The sequence below is a fragment of the Microtus oregoni genome, unplaced genomic scaffold (genome assembly GCF_018167655.1).
Source record: "Microtus oregoni isolate MIOR12 unplaced genomic scaffold, Mior012 000027F_ref0000203, whole genome shotgun sequence".
Classification (NCBI taxonomy): domain Eukaryota; kingdom Metazoa; phylum Chordata; class Mammalia; order Rodentia; family Cricetidae; genus Microtus; species Microtus oregoni.
The window spans coordinates 13,940,236-13,961,020 of NW_024543086.1; the positions used below are offsets into that span (position 1 = coordinate 13,940,236).

Below are 20,785 nucleotides of genomic sequence, written 5' to 3' on the forward strand. Positions count from 1 at the left end.
CACTTCTGAAACAATTAAATACATAGAAATAAACTTGTTTGGATAATTACACATCTCATTTAGCTGTGTATTTTATAGAGCTTTTTATGTCAATACCGATTTATTTCCTAATAGATTTTAATGACTTAATAGAACCGTGTTGTATGAAAATACCTCAGTTTACTTAGCCATTTTCTGGCTGATGGACACTTCTGATGGCTCCAGCTGTTTCACTCTCTGATACACTTTCAAAACCCTATAAATATATTCTGGCATAGTTCTGAAAATATTTCTGTAGTACAGACAGACTCCTAAAGGGCAGACCCCATGAAGTAGAGTTATTGAATCAGAGGATATACACATATAAAGTGTTCCTAGAAATTCTTGTTGTGAAATCACTACCCAAGATAGTAACCCTGCCATACTCCTAGTGTGAATTCACTACCCAAGATAGTCACCCTGCCATTCCCCTAGTGTGGGTGTAAATGTAACTATCCCACACCCACACACAACCGGTTGCATAAGAATTTATTTTTATTTTTTTCCCATTCTTATCGTAAAGGAATATTTGTTGTGCTGTATGCATGGATTAGTTTTGGGGTGAAGAAACTATGCCAACCTTGAGCTTGAGTTCATTAGCCACTTGTGTAGTGTTGCATTCGATGACAACCACACCATTTGTGAGTGTGCGCTCAGCTCCCCTCTGTCCCCACAGCCTGATGGAGTGCACCACAGAGCACCCGACCATTGCCAAGTCGGTGGAGAACTTTGTGAGCTTGGTCAAAGGGCTGCTGGAGAAGCTGCTGGATTACCGGGGAGTGATGACAGATGAGAGCAAAGACAACCGCATGAGCTGCACAGTGAACCTGCTGGTGAGTGTCTGCCAGGTCCCCTAGGACCAAGCTGGATCCGTTTCCTACTGCAGGCTAAGCTTGGGTCTCACTTCTGCTCCTGGAAGAGAAGCGGGGTTAACTGCTGTGGAACCCAGACACCGGCAGTTAAGATCCCAGCTCAGCATCTGTGCTCTGTGGCTTGAGGCTTTCTGTGCCTTAGCTTCATTATACTTGAAGTGGAAGGTACACAGATCTCCTTTAAGGACCTCTTCTATCCCACAGAAGGAAGATAGCATTACAGCTAGGGCATTTTACGTGTGCCACCTGCCACTCCAGAAGCTCTGAAAACACAAACCCAGCCCCTCCAGCTCCGTTGGGTGGCCCCTCCCTATCCGATGTGGGCTCTTTTGTAACAGCTTAGATATTGCCATTGATTTTTCAGAATGCCAAAGGGACTTTAAAAGTCCTGACTACAGCAGAAAGGAATTCAATGCTAATAACTCCGCCAGGCTCGATTTACATAAAGAGCAGAGGAGAAGGGGTTTTCCAGTTTCTCTCTAAGGGAGGTCAGGGGATGGTTGAAGAAACTGGTCATCGTCAGCCAAGCCAGGATGTGTGCCTGGGACAGGGACATCCAAAGCAGAACTGCTGCTGTCAGGAGAGGTCATGCAGGTGGATACTGGCTGCACGGCCTGGGACAACCTGGGACAAGTCACCTGCTCTTTCCTAGGCCTCAGGAACACATGGATGCTCATATCCCACAAGAGGCTGTTAGGTTGGCTCAAAATCTGTAAGGACTTGTCTTCAATTGTCACAAGACTAGGACCTCCAGTGGCAGAGCCCAGGGCAACTACCATTCTAAACAACCACTAACTGGGAAGACGGCTCAGCAGTTAAGAGCACTTGTTGCTCTTCCAGAAGACCCAAGTTCAGTTCCCAACAGCCATGTTAGGCTGTACACAACTGCCTGTAATGTCAGCTCTATGGGGTCTGACACCCTCTTATGGCTCTTATGGGCCCTGACTCACTTGTGATACACACACACACACACACACACACACACACACACAGACACAGAAGTTAAAACAAATAATCAGCTCCTAAGAACCAGGCTTGGTGGAGTATACCTGTAATCCCAGGAGGCTAGCGTGGGAAGATGATGCACTGGAGACCAGCTTGGAGCTACATAGTGAGACCACCTAAAAAAAAAAAAAAAAAAAAAAAAAAAAAAAACAACAAAAGGCAAATTTTAAACAACAACAACAAAAAAATAGCATCTAAGCTGGCACTGGGGTATCGTCTCCTGGACACTGTCAAGTTTAAGTGCTTTAGCTATGAAATCGCATAACTCCAGAAGGTTCTGTGCCATCAGAATTAGGGTAGGCTCTCGAGTGTTTGCATTTAAGCCAGGCTGCCCTTTAAAGCAGACAGTCCCAGTCTTGGCAGCCTGCCGCTCAGCCCAGCAAATAGCTCGCTGCATCCCCTAATATGTGATGACTGAGACACTTGCTCTGTCCCTTTACAGTCGGGGAAGTGACTTGCAGAGCCAAGCCTCCCAATGAGGCTGTTGGGTGCATTCAGCAAAGTGAACTTCTTGCTCCCACAGGGGGTTCCCAGATGGTAAACAGCATCTTTTTCTCATCCCCATTATCATATGCTCTTTCTCCACAGCCCTACAAAGTAAAGCACTCAATACTGTCTTTTGTTTTTTTTCTCTCTCTCTCCAACTAGAATTTCTACAAAGATAACAACCGGGAGGAGATGTACATAAGGTAAGTTTGCTATCATAAACCTCGGCCTGTGAATGTCTCTACTCAGTATCCATTGCTGCTCCTGCTGTCTCTGATACAGTATTTAAACTCGGCTTCTTAGCACCTGGCTCTTGGTGTTCTGATCCCTCTCAATTTCCCAAGACTTGGTGGCACCATCTGTTCTATGGCCATCCCCACAAAACTGCCTGGAGCGTTCAGCCTGCCTGGTGTCCTCCTCTATGCATGTTCCTTACCATGTCATGTGAGCTGGGTACTCATCTGCTTCTGCCATGGGACAGCATGGGAAATCCTCCTTAGTTCAGACACTTGGTGAGCCCTTGGCTAGCTTGCTTTGAAGGGAAGAAACATGCATGGTGAGATGGCTCCGCAGGTAGAGGTGCTTGCTTCCATGTCCCTGAAGACCCGAGTCCATCCCTGGGACCTACACACGGGAAACAGAGAACTGGTTCTTTCAGGTTGTACTGCGACCTTCTCACATGGACTGTGACACATGTCCACCATTCTGCACACATATCATACACATGTCCACACACATGTGCTGTGACACATGTCCACCATTCTGCACACATATCATACACATGTCCACACACATGTACTGTGACACATGCACACCCTTCTACACACATTTCGTATACATGTACACACACAAAGTAGATATGGTAGGAAAAAAATAAATGAACGGAAGGGAAAAAAATACCACATGGTATGATGTTCCCTTCCTTCAAGGCGTTTACTAGATATTTCAGTTTCTCATGAGAAGCTTTTCTGGGGACATCAGCCTGGAGCAAAAATACTCCTTTGTCAATTTTCTCAGAATCTCATATTTTTCATGTAAAGAACCTACATTACTGTTATTTTTTTACCCATTATAAAAATAACAGACTTTTTTAAATCAAAACAAAAACTTCATAAAATATAGACAAGCAAAATAAAACATAAAGTAAGTTTCTAAAATACATACATATTTTCAGGCTTTTGTGCTTATACATACAACTAATCCTGTGCACGTGCTATTTCTGCATAGAGTTATATTGCTAATAATTTATTCCTTGTTTTTTTTTACCTGACAAGATACGTTTCAGCATCATTTGTAATGAAACCATAAAATTTCCTTTCTAGAACATGCTGTCATTTACATAGCCAATCCTGTATTGTTGAACAGTTCCACAGTTTCCAACATTTTTCTATGATAAATAGCAGCAAAGGGTTCTTGGCCACCGGCCTCTCTGTTCCTTCCTGTGTGTCCACAGCCCCAGCGCGTTCTGTCAAAAGTTGAGCCCCTACGTCTAAACTCACTCTGCCCTTACCGCCACAGCTAGGTTCTCATCTTATTTCTTTTAGGTTCTTACTTTAGTCTGGTTGGACTGAGAGGAAAAAAAAATCACTCCACAGGATTCCCTGAGCTTTGTAACACATGAAGCTTTGGGGTCTGCAGGGCCAGAGCAGCCTTTTGGGATGGCTCACTCCAGTCCTTATTATGGTTCTTCTCTGTTTAATTAAAAAAAAAAAAAAGTTCTGCCTTCTGCTCTAAGGATGAGATGGAAGACTAGGCTATATGCCTTGTACAGACTTTCCTTTCCCCGTATTCTTCCCCCTTTTTTCCACTTCAGAAGAACAGATGGTAAGTCCCAGACCCCCACAGGCTCGGGGATTGGGGCCTGTGTTAATCTAGGAAAGACGCCATATTTCCTACTCCAGGCATTGCAGAGAGGCAATGGATGTTCTGGAAGCCTGTTCTGTTTGGCAGGTATAGTATTTAAACACTTTTAATTGGTTGCCAACATTTATAAATCTAGAGACCTTATAAAAATCAGCAGCTCTTTCTCCTGAAAAGCTCAGAGGGTACAACACTGTACCCTCATTCCATTCTGACAGCTGTCACCTTGTGGGGTGGCAGTGGCCGTTTGAGGTATAGCTGTGGCTGTGTGAGTCTCTGTTCCCTAGGGTACCCCAGTCCCGCATGCAGAGGCATCTGACTCAGTAGCCATGGTGGGCTCATTAAAACATCTTCTTGGGGCTGAATAGCAGATGGCTAAGCCCTCGAGTTCGCAAAGGAGAGGAAAGAGGGAGTCTTAGTTGGTTCAGGAGTTGCAGTAGCAGGAGGAAGTCTCCTTGGGATACTTTCCTGGAGGGTGTTGAGTCCAGATATCAAGTCCTTCTAACGGGTGGTCAGTCAGGAAGCAATAAGATAGGATTGAGCCATGTATGCAGAATAGGTGTTTCCAAAGTCCAAACTCTATGTGGAGGCCATGTACAATTTCCCTGATGACTGCTATCAGCAGAGCATCGTGGGTTGGGGAAGAGAGTGGAAAGACCATTGCTGTGGATATAAATATAGCATTTCTCCCTCATCCTCTCTCCCATCTGTTCTAACACAGGCCTCAGTTTTTTCACCTTAATATCAAAGCTAGCAGGATGAGTTGAATCTTTCTGCCAAGACCCTACCCCTCTCCACTTACCATCTACCCCAGCTCAATTGTCTGGATAGAAAACTTTCAGAAAGTACCGTATGTTAGTCAGTGTTGTCTGGATAGAAAACTTCCAGAAAGTACCGTATGATAGTCAGTGTTGCATCACTGTGACAGAACCTCTGAGAAAATGAACTTGCATTAAAGTTTTAATTTGACTTCCTGGTTCAGTATCTTTAGTCCATTGTTACTTGGTATCGTTGAGTCTGAAATTGCATTTTACTGTCTGCTATAGCAAATGAGGAATTGGGCTAGAGAGATGGCGCAGAGGTTAAGAGCACTGGCTGTTCTTCCAGAGGTCCTGAGTTCAATTCCCAGCAGCCACATGGTAGCTCACAACCATCTGTAATGAGATCTGGCGCTCTCTTCTGTGCACAGGTTTACATGCAAATAGAATACTGCATACATAATAAATAAATCTTTAAAAAGTGATGAAAACCTATTAAGGAAGGAAGGAGGGACGGAAGGAAGGAAGGAGGGAAGGAAGGAAGGAAAGAAGGAAGGAAGGAAGGAAGGAAGGAAGGAAAAGAGAAAGGTCAGGAGGTGGTGGTGCACACCTTTAATCCCAGCACTCAGGAGGCGGAGGCAGGTGGATCTCTGTGAGTTCGAGGCCAGCCTGGTCTACAAGAGTTAGTTTCAGGACAGGCTTCAAAGCTACAGAGAAACCCTGTCTCTAAAAACCAAATAATAATAATAATTATTATTATTATAATAATAATAATAAATAAAAAACAAATGAGGAATCAATTATCAACAGTTTATCAGGGCTTCTTTCCTTTGCTTCTGACTCTGTTCTTACTTCCTTCCCATGGGATTTTCCTTGGGGCTCAGAACTGGAATGTCACTTGCAAAGTGACAGGAGGTGGGAATGCCAGTGTGTCCGAAAAGAAGATTCTCTCTTTGGACAGCTCAAGGCTCTCTATCCTTTCCCTTTCTTCTGTCCTCTCTTGTATGTTCTATCAGAGCACTCCAGTGAGAGGACAGGAACATTCCTTTATGACTGTCATACTCAGGGACTCTTACAGTGACCAAGCCAATACCCAGCTGTCACCCCAGCACTTCCTGGTCTTAGCAAGCGCCTCCTGATAAGCCACTTGTATTTCCTTCCTTTACTTCTGCATCATATCACACTGGCCAGACCTTTCTATATTGCATTGAATTCTGTCTGAGATATCCCTAACTTCAGGCTCTTATAGTTTTTCATCACAATATGGAAATCCCTAATGGACCCATGACATGAAGCTATCATGAGAACACGATTATCCAAGGCATTTAAAATACTTATCACAAACCTGGACATCATAGTACACGCCTGTAATCCCAGCATGTAGCAAAATGTCATAGGAGGATCATGAGTTTGAAGCCAGCCTGGCCTACATAGTAAGTTCTAGGCTAGCCTGAGCTACATGCTACATTAAATGCCAATGTCCAACAAATGCTAGATGCTATCATGACCTGCTGTGTAGAAGGCTGGCTAGCTGGGCTGGAGAACTCCCTGTGCAAGAGCTTGTTTGTTTTGTCTCACTCCTTCCTGTCCCTATTAGACATCTAATCACCCCATCTTCCAACTCCCTAAACAGATACCTGTATAAGCTCCGTGATCTTCACCTGGACTGCGACAATTATACAGAGGCTGCCTACACGCTTCTGCTTCACACCTGGCTTCTCAAGGTACTGTCCCAGGAAGACAGCCATGCTGAGATCCCCATTGAGTACGCCCAGTAAACTGAAGAGTTTTTAAACAGAATGAAAGAAAGAAGAACAAGAAGGAAAAAAAAATGTCAAATGAATTTTCCTTTTGTTGGTGCCCCACCAAGCTCCCAACCTGGCAGCACAATTCTTGGTGCTATTTCTCCTGTACAGGAGAGGTGCTGAGTGACCTTTACTTTCAATAATCGCGATAGTCCCCAGGACGTATGTTTTCAGTATTACACAGTATCCAATCTGTTGCCAAGGATAAGCCATTAGCATGCCCACTGAGCTGCTTTCCGTATCTAGACAATGTTGCTGCAAAAGCAAGAATTCTTTCCTTTGGCTTTTGAAGCTCGGGGTCCATGTCTCATTATGGTTTAGAGAAAATTCCTACCAACTCCACACTGTGGAACCACTAGAAAGTCAAAGATGTCCAATTTAGCCCAAATCAGAGTCACTGCACAAATGGAAATTACAGACAGCATCTGTCTGACTGCAGACAGATGGGACCCCAGGGAGGCCCACATAAAGTGTCTACAAAGCTTCATCTTGCTCCTCACCAGAGATGTCCTCATGGCTCATGGTCGCTGGTTCACCCTCTCTGTATTATATCATAAGTGCTGCCGGAGGACAACCTCCAAGATGCTGAGTGATGACACATATTTATGATGCAGTTCTCCCAACGAAAACCTGAGATTTCAGAGATGAGCTGAGAGAGAGAAAGAAGAGAAAGGACCAAACTTGGAGAGGGTGGTTTCTGCCTTTCATCTTGGGAAGACATCTGTCCTTGACTGCCACTTAGCTCTGTTTTGCCTCCCTGTGTTCTCCCTGCAGTGGTCAGATGAACAGTGTGCATCGCAGGTCATGCAGACAGGCCAGCAGCATCCCCAGACACACCGGCAGCTGAAGGAGACACTCTACGAGACCATTATAGGCTACTTTGATAAAGGAAAGGTAATTGGAGCCTGCCCTCCTCACTACATGGGGTCATTGGGAGGGACAGATCTCTCCTGTACTCTGCATTCGGTTTACCCTCAGGTCAAGCCAACTCTCATCTTCTGCAGCTCAAATCTGTTCACTTCTTTCCATCTTTTTTCCACCTCTGATCAGCTACAAACCTCACTCATGGAGCTACAACAGATCCTAAGTAGCTTCCCCGCTTCCTCTACTGCTCTGACAGAGCATCCACTGTGTAGAAAGCAAAGAGGCCATAAAACATACACGGGGACATGCCATTTATCTGTTCTGCTAGTTTGCTTTTCTGCTTCTGTGATGAACATCTTGCATCTCCAAATCATGCCCACCGTCTATTGAAGTCAGGGCAGGAACTCAAGACAGAAGCCTGGTGGCAGGAACTATGGAGGAACACAGCTTGTTGCCTTGCCCCCTGGCTTATGCTCAGCTAGCTTTCTTATACAGCTCAGTTACCACCTACCTAGGGACAGTGCTGCCCATAGTGGGCTGGGTCTTCCTACATCATTTATGAGCCAAGACAAGGCCTCCTCAGGTCAGTCTGATGGAGGATAGTATTTAACTGAGTTTCCCTCTTTCCAGATGTCTCTAGGTTGCGCCATGTTGGAAACACAAGCTAACCAAGGCACCCGTGAATAATCATTTCAATGACTCCACCATTATACTTAGAATTAATTACATAACTCTCCCCATGTGGGTCCCTAAACGCCTCTCTCATCCCATCCTTGAGGAGGATGCTCTGTGTTGACCTCTTTCTAACACCTGAACCATTGCACTGGCACAACTTGGAGCATCCCCACACAACTGTCCACTGGGAGGCTGGATCTTTTTCCTCTTCAGGGTTTTAGTTAGATGTCGCAAGAGCATCCCTGACCACCTCCAGCACTCCTGCCCTGAGCCACCCTTCTCATTTCTTCAGAGAAAAGTGTTTGCCTCACCAGGGATTGATGGGGATTACCATCTAGGGCCTCACTTTGAAATACCTAGATTGCAAAGACTTCTACACATCTACTGCTGGATATCTGGTGGCTAAAACAGAACCTTATGTGCAGGAGTCAATGATATGCATTGGGTAAACTGGTAGATTCGTGGGTGACATTATGTTGCCAGTGATATTTTCATCAAAGATTCTAGCAGGATTGCCCAAAATATGGTGCAGACCAGCTGCTACCCAGCCACAATTTCCAGCAGACCTTTAGACATCTCCAGCCTGACGGCCACCATCTGCCCTGTAGGCAACACAGCACAGCTAGCACAGCACAGCACACCACACCACACCAACTTTATGCCGGGGCGTATCATCCCTCATGTCTATCCACAGTTTCTCTTGGCCCACCTGACATTCTAGTTCTCCTTCCACCATAGTGAGACACTAACAACACCTGTTTCCTAGTTGTAAGATGAAAACTAGGTAGAGAAATGTCACAAACGTCAGCATGGTAGCGAGTGTGCAGCAATGCCATCTTGCTAAGCCGTGATTGCCATCATTGCTGCCTGACTGTGCCACTTTCTCTCTGAAGCCCTCCATAAGCCCTCTGGCTCAGCTGTAGCCCTGCTTCCATGGGACTGGCAAGATCTTTCATCATCTTTTGGGATACCTCTGGAGGCTTGGTGTAGGTCTGTACTGCCTCCTCAGCTCACTGCCCCTGTCTTGGTCTGCTCTTCCCACCTTTTCCAGAATGATCCAATGAGGTAATGTCTAAAGAGGGCTTATAAATTCCTAAGGCTCAGCAGTTGGAAAAGACTGTCCTAGAATTTATGATTCAAAGCCTCTTGGGGGCAGAGACCCTGCCACCTCTTGAACTTCTTGCCCCTCTAGCCATCAAATAAGAGCTTTCTATTTGTTTATTGCTGATTACATCAGTCCCACTGGGAGAGCCCCAAGAGGGGTAAGGTTTAGCTCCAGCTTGGAATCGACTCAGCCACCCTGTACCGAGCAAAGGGGAAAAAAGCACAAGATCCCTGTGCTCAAAGCATTTCTAAAACAGACTGCCAATCATTATCAGATTTCGCATGTTATCTTTTGGTATTGTACAGTAGCGAGGGTGGGGACAGGAGAGCATGATGGTGCCTCAGCTCCCCCTGAAAACCACTGCCATGGAAGCTTCTAGAATAAAACCTAAACTCGCTAGAACCCCCAACTTTCCTTCCCTACAGACGCACACAGTGGCCATCGCTCCAAGGTTCTATCTTGACATCACCAGATATAGTGCTCCCCAAACCCAACGGTTCCACCCAACTCCTTGTGCCTCACCTCTGATGTTCATAGGAACAGAAACAGTGTCTTCCCCAATTTTTGTACCTGTTCGGTGACCACACAGATGGATGTCTATGCACTGTTCCCAGAACTCAGTCACTGTTCCATAACCAGTGTGTAAAACCCAGCAAGATCAATGTCAGTCAGAGGCTCTCGAGGACTGGAGGAAATGCTAGACATCTGACTTCTGCCTGCCCCTCTCTGGCTCTTAGAAATCTCTTAGCACATAGGGACCCCATTGCTTCTTCCTATTTCAATACTGGTGGGAAGTTGGCACTGGTATCCCCTCCCCCCTCATTGTGCCCAACAGTGCCCTGGCCCAGCCAAGATCATTACCCAAGCTTCTTGTTCAGGGTAGAGCCTGCAGACAGGGGTCTCCTGGCACATAAAGCATTTTTATGCTGCTCACTAAGCTGTCTGGGGTTTACTGCCATAGTTCCTCTGTGCCACACTTGGTTTTATTTATTTCTATGCTTGGATGCAGAGAGCACTTTGTTAGGAAGCTCACGATGAATTTTGGCAGCCTCTGCTCTCTCCTCCCCTGCCTCCCCCAGCTTCTCCATTTAGGGGCACTTTCTGTTTTTCAGCCCAGTGTGGAATGGGGATGGGGATCCTCAGAGACTGTCAAACTCCCAGCCAGCCCTACCTTTCCCCCATGCCTGGCTGCAGAGCATACTGATGCCTCTGCAGTCCAGGATGGGGGATGATCTTGGCTTCTGGCTTAAAGCAGAGTGGCAGGAAAGTGTATGGACTTCTTTGTGTCCATGTTTTCAGTTTATTTTAAAGGCAGAGAAGACCCACTTCAAACTTCCAATGATGTTTTCATACTCTAATACATTCCTACCTCCACCTCTATCATGTTCCCTACAAATCACATCACCATGTTAAGATGCAGCATTGACTGGCAGAGGAGAAGATCAGAGACTGAACATTGGAACCCAGCTTCATCCCCAGAAATGCTCTGACCTCAGTCCATTTGTTTACTTCACTGGGAATCATTCCTCTCTAGCAGAGGGTTCTGGTGCCTCCCCTGCCTAACCCGCACCCTGTGGAAGTGGGGGACTCAGGGAGTGATAAGTCCCCAAGCAGTTACAAAGTAGCAAATGGAGCTGTGCCCAATTAGGCCAGCCTCCAAGCCCACTCCTGGTTGGGCAGATGAACCTCCATTTCTCATCTGGAATATGAGAATGCTGTTAGTGACCTCTCTCCAGGTGCTTAGAAAGAACCAGAGAGCATTGAAACAGCCTGCTCCATTATTCTTTGAAGGAGCAGGAGGAGAAGCCAGGGAAAGGTTATACTACCACCAAGTCCCAGGCTCACTCTGCATCAGCGCTAGGGCTGGGTAAGAAGATGTCTGTGGTACAACTCTAATGGGTCACAGCTAGGCTCAAGTCTCTGGAAAAGCTGAGACACCGCTAACCTTTTTCTCCGTGATGCCCCTGCAGATGTGGGAAGAGGCTATCAGTCTGTGCAAGGAACTGGCAGAACAGTATGAGATGGAGATCTTTGACTACGAGCTGCTCAGCCAGAACCTGGTAAGGCTTCCCCTGCAAGCTACCTGCCCAGAGGCCTGTGCACAGGGATCACTCATCTCAGACAGGCAGAGAAAAGAGAGTCCTGTGGCTTAGGGAAACAGAAGGATGGAGAAGGACCTGAGTGAGGCCAGGGTGAACATCACCCTTCCATTGTTAGATGGAGCCGCAGCTGCCACAGCTGTTGCACGCCCAATAAATATTCTGTTACATTTGCAGTAAAAGTTCCACAAATCACCAAACCAATTAAATAAAAGCACAACTTTGTGCTTTTCGGTGAACAGATAAATCACATTAACATGCTCCCCATCTGGATGGTCCCATTAGCATGTCGATGTTCGGGATGTGGTGGGGGGAAATAAGAAGTAAAGGGACCAATCTCCCCCACCTGCACTGCAGAGGCTAGGAATTAAGCAGGGAGTTGGCCTCGCCAGGGGAAATGCAGAGGTTTGCCGGTTGCTCCTTCATCCCTCACACCCCTTCCAACCCCCACAATTCCTGGTTTCCTGGGTGCCAGGCTCCCAGGCACCCTTCTCCACCCGTATAGGCCAATGTAGATGTTTCCAGGAGAATGGTAACATGAGAGTCAGAATGTTGAGAGTATCACTACCAGCTAGGGTGGGGGATGGAGGGATAGAGTGATAATCACATTATAATCTGCTGAGCTCTTTGCTGCATGTAAGATATGACTCAAATACAAACATGTGCCTGTGTCAGTGGACACTTAGTGGCAATATCCCATGAGTATATAGATGTTTGCAGATACAGAGGTGTGCAGAGTTTATACACAGACATCTACTAATGTACATTAACATCCCTGCATGAAGCACATACCACCCAGGCACCTGTCTAGATCCACATGTATGTTCTATGTGACATCGAATGATCCTTATGACACATCTCTTCACATGTTTGTGCTATGTGAAGATGTTTTTGGGTCCAATAGCAACCGCAAAATTCTATCAAGTATGGTGTTGTAGGAAACTGCTAGTTGGTTCTCAGCTGCTCAGCCCCAAAATAATCACATAGAAACTATATTATTTAAATCACTGTTTGACCCATTAGCTTTAGTTTCTTATTTGCTAACTATTACATCTTAATTTAACCCATCTCCATTAATCTGTGCATCACCACAAGGTTGTGGCCTACCAGCAAATTTTTAGCATGTCTGTCTCCGGCGGCAGCTCCACGGCTTCTCCCTGACTCCTCCCTATTTCTCCCAGCGTTCAGTTTAGTTTTCCCCACCTACCTCTATTCCCTGGACAGGCCCAAGACAGGTTCTTTATTAACCAATGGTATCCACAGCATACAGAGGGGAATCCCCCATCAGTACGGAGTGAGCTGCAAACCGCTTTCAAGGATGTTAGCATCTGAAAAACACACACCTATTGGTGTGGACCAAGTATGAGGTGTGCACACACAGGAAGGTGTCTCTATCTATAGACATTTGGACATCCATGCTCTCTCACAAATGCCTGTCACTGCCACATGTTCACAGAGAAAGGAGTACAGTGAGGGCAGCAGGACCACAGCTGCTCACTGGGGTCAAATCCACATGGACCAGCACCTAGTTCCTTACTTAAAGCACTGGAGATGCTCACGAGAGTGACATGAGTATGAGATAGGTAAATGCACTCCTGCAGGTGGGACATCTAACACAGTAGGCATGGCCTCTAAGCATGGCTCCATCCACAGCAATACAGGCATAACCACCATAACCACACACGTGCCATTATCTACAGCTGGTATATTGGTTCTGGGGTGAGGATAATGTCATAACTTTGGACTCTTTTCAGTCGAAAGTACCTTTGATACACATCTGTGTTGTCTTGATATATAATTCATGTTTTCTTCTTTCAGATCCAGCAGGCCAAATTCTATGAAAACATCATGAAAATCCTTAGACCCAAACCAGACTACTTTGCTGTCGGATACTACGGCCAGGGATTCCCCACCTTCCTGAGGGTGGGTTTGCCAATGACTCAGGCTGGGGTCTGGGAACCTTGGGATCATAGCTATCTGCTTGTTCTTGGAAGCTCACAGCTCAGGAGCTGAGCTCTGCTCTGTCCAAGGATTACCACTGTCCCCAGTGGAACCCCCAAGTTTGCCTTTAGCGGTAGTGATAGGTTTCTTACGCCATAAATTGAGCTGCTTGGGAGGAGTAGTGAGGACCGCATTTCGGGAATGAGGTGGTCAAGGGAAGCCCAGGCAGGATCTACTACCAAGGAAAGACGGGGCAGTAGCTCCCATTCTGCTGGGTCATGGGACCCCTTGCTCTCTTAATATTTTTTGAAGACACAAGGTACTTCTTTATTTGTGAATGATTTCTACAAATTACCATATGAAAAAACAAAAACTAAGAAAAATTGGAAATGTCTGGTAACTTACTTAAAAATAACAACAAACCCATGCCAGGATCACATGTTAGCATAAATTATATATGATAGCTACATTTTTCCAACTTAAAAAGTCAGCGAGGAACATGTGTGATCCTGAGACTCAGGAGACAGAGGCAGGAGGATAGAGCAACCTGGTCCAGATAGAACATTGCAGGCTGTGCTGGGCTATGTAAAGAGACCCTGTCTCAAGCGAATAAACAGAGATAGCAGAGCAGACTTCAATTATATCTCGGCATACACCTCTAAAGTCTAACCTGACTGCAAAGGGCTCTGTTCCCATGGCTGTGTGGATCTGTTATCATGGCATGGTTTCAACAGAAACCTATCAGCATCCTGCTCAGCAGCACGATCAAATGTGGATGAGAAAGATAAATGACACCCTTAGTATCATCATGGAAGCAATTTTGATCCTGTGGCCCCTGAAAGGATTGTAGGGACCTGCTGGGTCCCTATAGCATCATTTCTGACTAGTGTCTCAGTGGCAGCCTTTTGCGGGTAGCGGGTAGGATTTTGTCATCCATGGGATTGTTTCTATGTGAACCTGTGCTGTAATTCTGGATCAGGGAGATGCCAGAAAAATAGCAGATCTGTCCTCTGACCTGACCTCACTTGGTTTACAGCATAGTCTAGGAACTAAGGCTCTCACTGTCACCAGTCAACATGGATGCCATAGTGGACTTACAGATGAAACTACCATGAACAACAGTGAGATGGGCAGGGAGAGTCTCCTGGGTGAAGCAGTGTAGCTGCCCAGCCCTGTTTGTACATCAGACTCTCTGGAGAACTTGTTAGGAATGTGTACTCCTGGAGCGATTCTCAGAGACTTTAGCAGGTCTAGAGTGATAACCGGGAATCTGAACTTTTAAAGATGCCCAGGTATCTCTGGCACCCAGATAGCTTGGTGCACATATAGGTAAGTGACAGGCTTAGGTTTGGACAGAAGAACTTAGTTGCCATTAGACGTAACAAAGATGGCAAAGCCATGGTCTGGAACAGGTTTTCCTACCTTGTTATCTATATATATGAACCTTTTAAATGTTTGCTGTGGAGGTTCCCCTGTGTATTGTGGGCTGCTTAGGAACATCCCTTGCCTCTTCCCTTCACTGCCAGGAGCATCGTCACCCTTAGTTATCCCAACCAAAAGATAGGACAACCAAAAGATGGTTTCAGGAATTGCCAATGTTCCCTAGGTGACCCAACTTACCCATTGACAGCTTCTGTTCTAGAGGAGACTGGTGTGGTTCATAGGTAAAGAGAGTACCTGCATAGGTGTAAGGTTAGGAGCCAGGAAATGAAGGACCTGGATAGTGGTCCTTTTCATCCCATAGTCCCAGCCTTCAAGGGCCATTGAAAGGAATCCGGCAATTTTACAACCATGTAAATAAAGAGGGTGTGACATGGTGAATGGTCCCAGGAGCTGTTTGTAGATTGCTCTAAACAAGATCTTTAGCATCCATGATCTCCCTGCCCTTCAGAACTAGGCCTTTTAAAGCAGTGGCCCACCCTGCTTTCACAGATGAGAAGCTGAAAGGAGAAAGATATACCTGAAGCTGTCCCTTTCCACCAGGCCCAGGCTCGTTTCAAAAGCCTCTCAGCAATGCCTGAGTAGTATGTCTTGCAAGCCCAGACCCTGTCTTGCACACCCAGGCCTTGACATCTTTGACAGACGTGTCCCTTCTCTGCAGAACAAAGTGTTCATCTACCGAGGGAAGGAGTATGAACGACGAGAGGACTTCCAGATGCAGCTTTTGAGCCAGTTCCCCAATGCAGAGAAGATGAACACCACCTCTGCCCCTGGAGATGATGTGAAGAATGCCCCAGGCCAGTGTATCCTTGGAGGACATCCCAGACAGAGGGCTGGCCATAGCTTTAAATGAAAGCTAGCTCAGAGCTCAGAGCTGACACCAGAATCACCGGCTGCTGCTGGATCTCCAAGGGGGATCCAGAGGTTCATTTCAATACAGCTGCTCCTCTGTAGCCCTGGGGTCTGCATGCATGGATTCAGCTAACTGCAGCCTGGATGGTTTGGAGGCAGATGAGAAGGGTCATTATTCTGTATCCAGTATGGCAACTACCTATTCAGAATTTGCCTTCTTAGGCATCGTAGGCCATTTTGAGATTGCTTAATATGTATTGGAAGATATGTCAATGTAATACACATTTTATTGTAAGTGGCATCTCAGGGCTCACAGAAGGATGCATCCAAAACACAACACCCATGGGTGAACTCAACCCTTCTTCCCTCATTCCTTTGTTGTCATCAGGAGAATACTCTCTTATGCCTTTGCTCTGTATTGGCTTTGTGCAGGGTTTTACACCCAAAAGAGTCTGCCTTCAGGAGTAGTGCTACAGTGCTGTAAGAGATTCAGACATCTAATTGCACTATTAGCTATTTATTATAAAATTGTGACCCATGTCAAGAGGAAGGCACGCAGGGTGCTGTGGCTAAGAGTCCAGGGTTTCTTTGATGACCTAAATTTGTATAAGCACCAAAATCTTAGTGTTAGCTGGGGAGATAGCCCAGACAAGGCAGAGGATGCTGTGTGTAGAAGCCTTTCCAAAAAACTAAAAAGATTTTAGTTTGCCAGTAGGATATAAACAACGCCCGTCTCCAGCCAGGGTTCAAAGCTGCCCCTGACTCCCAGACCATTCTCACTCCCAGAACTGCCTTCTAGTTTTTGATCTTTCTGCCATTCCATTCTACTTCTTCAATAGGACTGTTTGTTCTTACTCTGGTCCTTCCCTCACTTCTGTTCCCTCTGTTTAGAATGCTGTTCCCTCAGCTCCCAGCTCGACTGGTTTTCATTCACCTAATTTGGTATGTCATCTCCAGGAAGAGCCTTCCCTTGGCATCTTATCTAATGGGGCCTTTGCCAGGCTCACATGACCCTGTGACCTCAAGCCATCATTGTTTGATGTTGTCATTGTTTTCTTTTGCCCCTCGTTTGCTGTTTTGTTTGATTTTGAAAGATACAGGAACACAAAGAGGGTGTCAGGTCCCTGAGAAAAGATCTCTGTGTTGCCTGTTGTCCATGCCACGCCCCCCCCCCACCACAGTTCTTGGCACAAAGCCCACTCTAGGAAAGCATTCATTGCTTAACAGAAAGAAAAGACAAGGAGATAGAAATAAAAAGGAGGGAAGGATCCAGGTGAGGGAGGAAGGAAGGAGCAGAGGCGAGCAGCTTACCTAGAATACAGAGAGCAGCATGAAAGGATAGGAATTGAAGTTTGGGAGGGGGACACTGTGTCATAGCCGAGCAGTCGTGGAGCAAGCTTGGTGTCTACAGGGACTATGTGCTGTCACTAGCAGGAGGTAGGATTGTGGAGGCAGAGGTCACAAATGCCAGGATAGGGCCATCCCTGAAGCCTAGAAGCCCATTACCACAGTTGAGACCCCAGCTGCACACCCTATAGCACAGATAAAGTTACAGCTTTTAAAGTGGGGTATCAGGCTGCATGGCTGCTCTGCCCAGTCTGCTGAAAACCTTAATCCAAATATTTTTCCCTTGGGTGATAAATATTCATCTGTGACCTTTTCATTATGCCCGCCTGCCCTTCTTGCCTGCCTTCCACAGCCATTTGTAGGAGAGATGCAACTGGTGGCTGCTGGTTGGCACCACAAACCAGTTTGGTTACACCTGAGTAAGGCCCCAGTCGTGGACATCCAGGTACTGAACAGCTGTATGGCCTTTTGATGCGTCACAGAGGAGCGGGCATGTGTGCTTATTCATAGCATCATATTTAGAGCCCAGGGCCTGGTTCAGTACCTGGAACAAGGTTGTAAATCAAAGAGAAAGTGCTGGTGTTTGCTAGATCTCTTCAGGAGACTGAATACTTCATGAACATTGTTTCCTTCAACCCCATAAAGTGCTCTAGAATGGTATTAAATTTTCATATTTCCTCGAGAGGAATACATGAGGCAGAGATGAAGCAGTTTGCCTAGGGTCATGGAGGTAGTTAGAAAAGGAGCCAGTGGGAGCCAGTGGTTTTATTTATTTATTTATTTATTTATTTTGGTTTTTCGAGACAGGGTTTCTCTGTGGTTTTGGAGCCTGTCCTGGAACTAGCTCTTGTAGACCAGGCTGGTCTCGAAAGAGCCATTGGTTTTAAATGCCAAGTTCTGTTCTGCCTAAAATCTGTTCACAATCACACCATAATTTCTTTTGTTTGGTTGGTTTTGGGTTTTGTTTTTGTTGTTGTTTTGTTCTGTTTTAGTTTTTTTTATTGTTGCTGTTGTTTTTTGTTTTTTGTTTTGTTTTTTTCCCTAGACAGGGTTTCTCTGTATAGTGCTGGCTGTCCTGGAACTATCTCTGTAGACCAGGCTGGCCTCAAACTCAAAGAGATTCGCCTGCCTCTGCTTCCTCAGTGCCGTGATTAAAGGCGTGCGCCACCACTACCTGGCCATCATTTGTTTTTTAAAGACTGGGATCAGAATTCTATTAACCTGTGTGGCGGTATTTTGTCTGTGCTTTAACAAAATTTGAAGGTCAGAATGCAGAGCTAGCCACACTAGTTAGCCATAGAAGCCAGGCAGTGGTGGCACACACCTTTTTTTAATCCCAGCACTCTGGAGACAGAGGCAGGTGGATATCTGTGAGTTCAAGGTCACCCTGGGCTACACAAGATTGAATCAGTCTAAGAGAGAATCAGAGGCAAGCAGTGGTGGCTCGCACCTTTAATCCCAGCACTAGTGAAGTAGAAGCAGGAAGGGATGTAGCTGGGCAGAGAGAGGAAAAGGATGGGAGGAGACCACGCTCAGGATTCAGTCTGAGGTTTCCTAGAGACAGGGTCTTGCCCCCTCCAGTCTGAGGATTCAGTAGAGGTAAAAAATCTCTCGAGTGGCTGGCTCCTTTACTTCTCTGACCTTTCAGCATTTAGCCCAATATCTGACTCCAGGTTTTTATTATTAAGATCAATTAGAACCTGTGCAATAAACTGTTTTCCATAAACTTAACATTTTGGGCTTCTTTCTTCTCCCCTTTGCCGCATCATAAGCCTTGGAGATGAGTCTATTGTTCTCTGTATCTTATTACTAGGGAAAATGAGGCTCAGAAAGCAAACGACTCACACGAAGCTGGGGTGAGAAAGCAGTGGAACTAGGATTTGAACTCAGGCCTGCTGCTTGCCGTAACCTTGAACAGTTCATTTTATCTTCTTACCTTCTGGTGTTAAAGATCAACAGGCAGTTTGGAGAAGCAGCAGGCCTTGTCTTCTCTAGGGTGCTCAGATAGTGGAAGGCACTTAGAAGAAAAGGTCAAGCAGAAGTCTGTTGTTGCAACTGATCTGTGCACCAGGTGTGGAGAGTCTCGCTAAATAGTCTGAGGGTGCCAGTGTCAGAGGCTTCCCAAGGACAGGTTTGGAGTTTCCTTTTGGATGAGCGCCATCAGCTCAGATCAATATACAAGGCCTAGAATTGTCTCTAACAGAAGTGCTGGCAAGCCTTTCTGTAAAGGTTAGCCTTGAGAGCCTGTGCCCTGTAACAGTTCCTTAGCTGCTGTCCCAATATGTGAGCAATCACCGATCTCATGTAGCTAGTGAGCAAGGCCATGTCCCCACAAAGGTTTACATGCAGGCCCTGACATATTGAATCGTGTATCATTTTCACATGTGTTTCATTTGTGTTGTTATGCTTGGCTGGGAAACAGGCAATGAGATGGCTCGGGCTCACCACAGTCTGCCAGCCCTGCCCTCAGCTCAGAGACTCACTCCAGAGGGAGTGATCTCCCAACTCAGGCTGTCCAATGGGAGTGTTAGGGTTCTCCTGAAGTTTGCAGGTATGTTTCCGGTGAGACCCGTGCAATGTGTTCTATTGTTTTCCCTTTGGGGGATTCTCATTCCATATGGACATACTTTTCAGGGTGGTACCCTTCAAACCTCAACGTGCTAGCACAGAGAACTCACCAAAGAGAGGCGTGTAGTCAAAGGGCAGGGGAGCCATGGGGAAAAATGACCCTGGATGGGCAGTTTGTCCTCGTGGATGGAGTCAATTACTTTCCAGCAAGATGCCAGGCTGAAGGGAGACTTTTGAAGTTGTGGTGGTCTTTGGGAAGAAGAGAAGGGGGAATGACTTGAATGCCTAAGAAGAGAAATGAGGGAAGAAAAAATATAGGGAAAGATCAATGATAGAACCAGTGACTGTAAGCTTTTTTTTTCACTTAGCTTGTCTGTCAGATGACCAGCTTAACATGAGTAAAGATGGGGCTAGAATAGGAGAGGTAAAGAGCCAGCCAATACTCCTGGCCAGCCTGCATCCTGTGCCGGTGCACTAATCCATCACAGAACTCCTTCCAGCTGTTCCTTATTTTCTGCTATAGGTTGTCCCTTTGGGGCTGTCAAGAGTTGGAGGACAAAATGATATACTTGCATGTTCTAGAGAAGAATGTCCTTCGATTTTATCATGCATGTGTATTACATCAGGAGCTTTGAAAAAGCCTGACTCAGAAGTACTCAGGGAACACTGGAGTCCCACCACGTCTAATGAGGTCTCAGATGAAGACTTTTTTAGCAAGATAATTTAGAGGATAGACTGGTCTTATTCTCATGAGCACACAGCTCCCCAAGATTATCCAGGGAGCTGGAATTCTGGCATTAATGCCCCCAATGTAGTTTGTGTCCTTGCTTTCTGTGACCACAATGATGGATCTAATACAGATTACATCTAAAGAATTCTAAGTTAAGTGGATCTAAAATAGACTACGTCTAAAGAATTCTAAGTTAAGAACCCTAACTTATGTCCCCACAGGCCAGAAGAGGTCTTATTACAGATGGTTGTGAGCCACCATGTGGTTGCTGGGAATTGAACTCAGGATCTCTGGAAGAGCAGCCTGTGCTCTTCACCTCTGAGCCATGCCAGATGGTAGTGGTGCACACCTTTAATCCCA

At 46.0% G+C, this 20,785-nt stretch overlaps 1 protein-coding gene across 1 annotated transcript in view; it reads left to right on the plus strand.

Moving 5' to 3' along the window:
* Dock2 (dedicator of cytokinesis 2) overlaps window positions 1-20,785 on the plus strand; it is a 406,844-nt gene that overhangs the window by 362,523 nt on the left and 23,536 nt on the right. Inside the window, exons 35-41 of the mRNA XM_041676225.1 lie at window positions 695-851; window positions 2,544-2,584; window positions 6,633-6,723; window positions 7,579-7,698; window positions 11,419-11,508; window positions 13,366-13,470; window positions 15,590-15,731. Of these exons, the coding sequence (XP_041532159.1) occupies window positions 695-851; window positions 2,544-2,584; window positions 6,633-6,723; window positions 7,579-7,698; window positions 11,419-11,508; window positions 13,366-13,470; window positions 15,590-15,731 (746 nt within the window). The remainder of the gene's footprint in view (window positions 1-694; window positions 852-2,543; window positions 2,585-6,632; window positions 6,724-7,578; window positions 7,699-11,418; window positions 11,509-13,365; window positions 13,471-15,589; window positions 15,732-20,785) is intronic.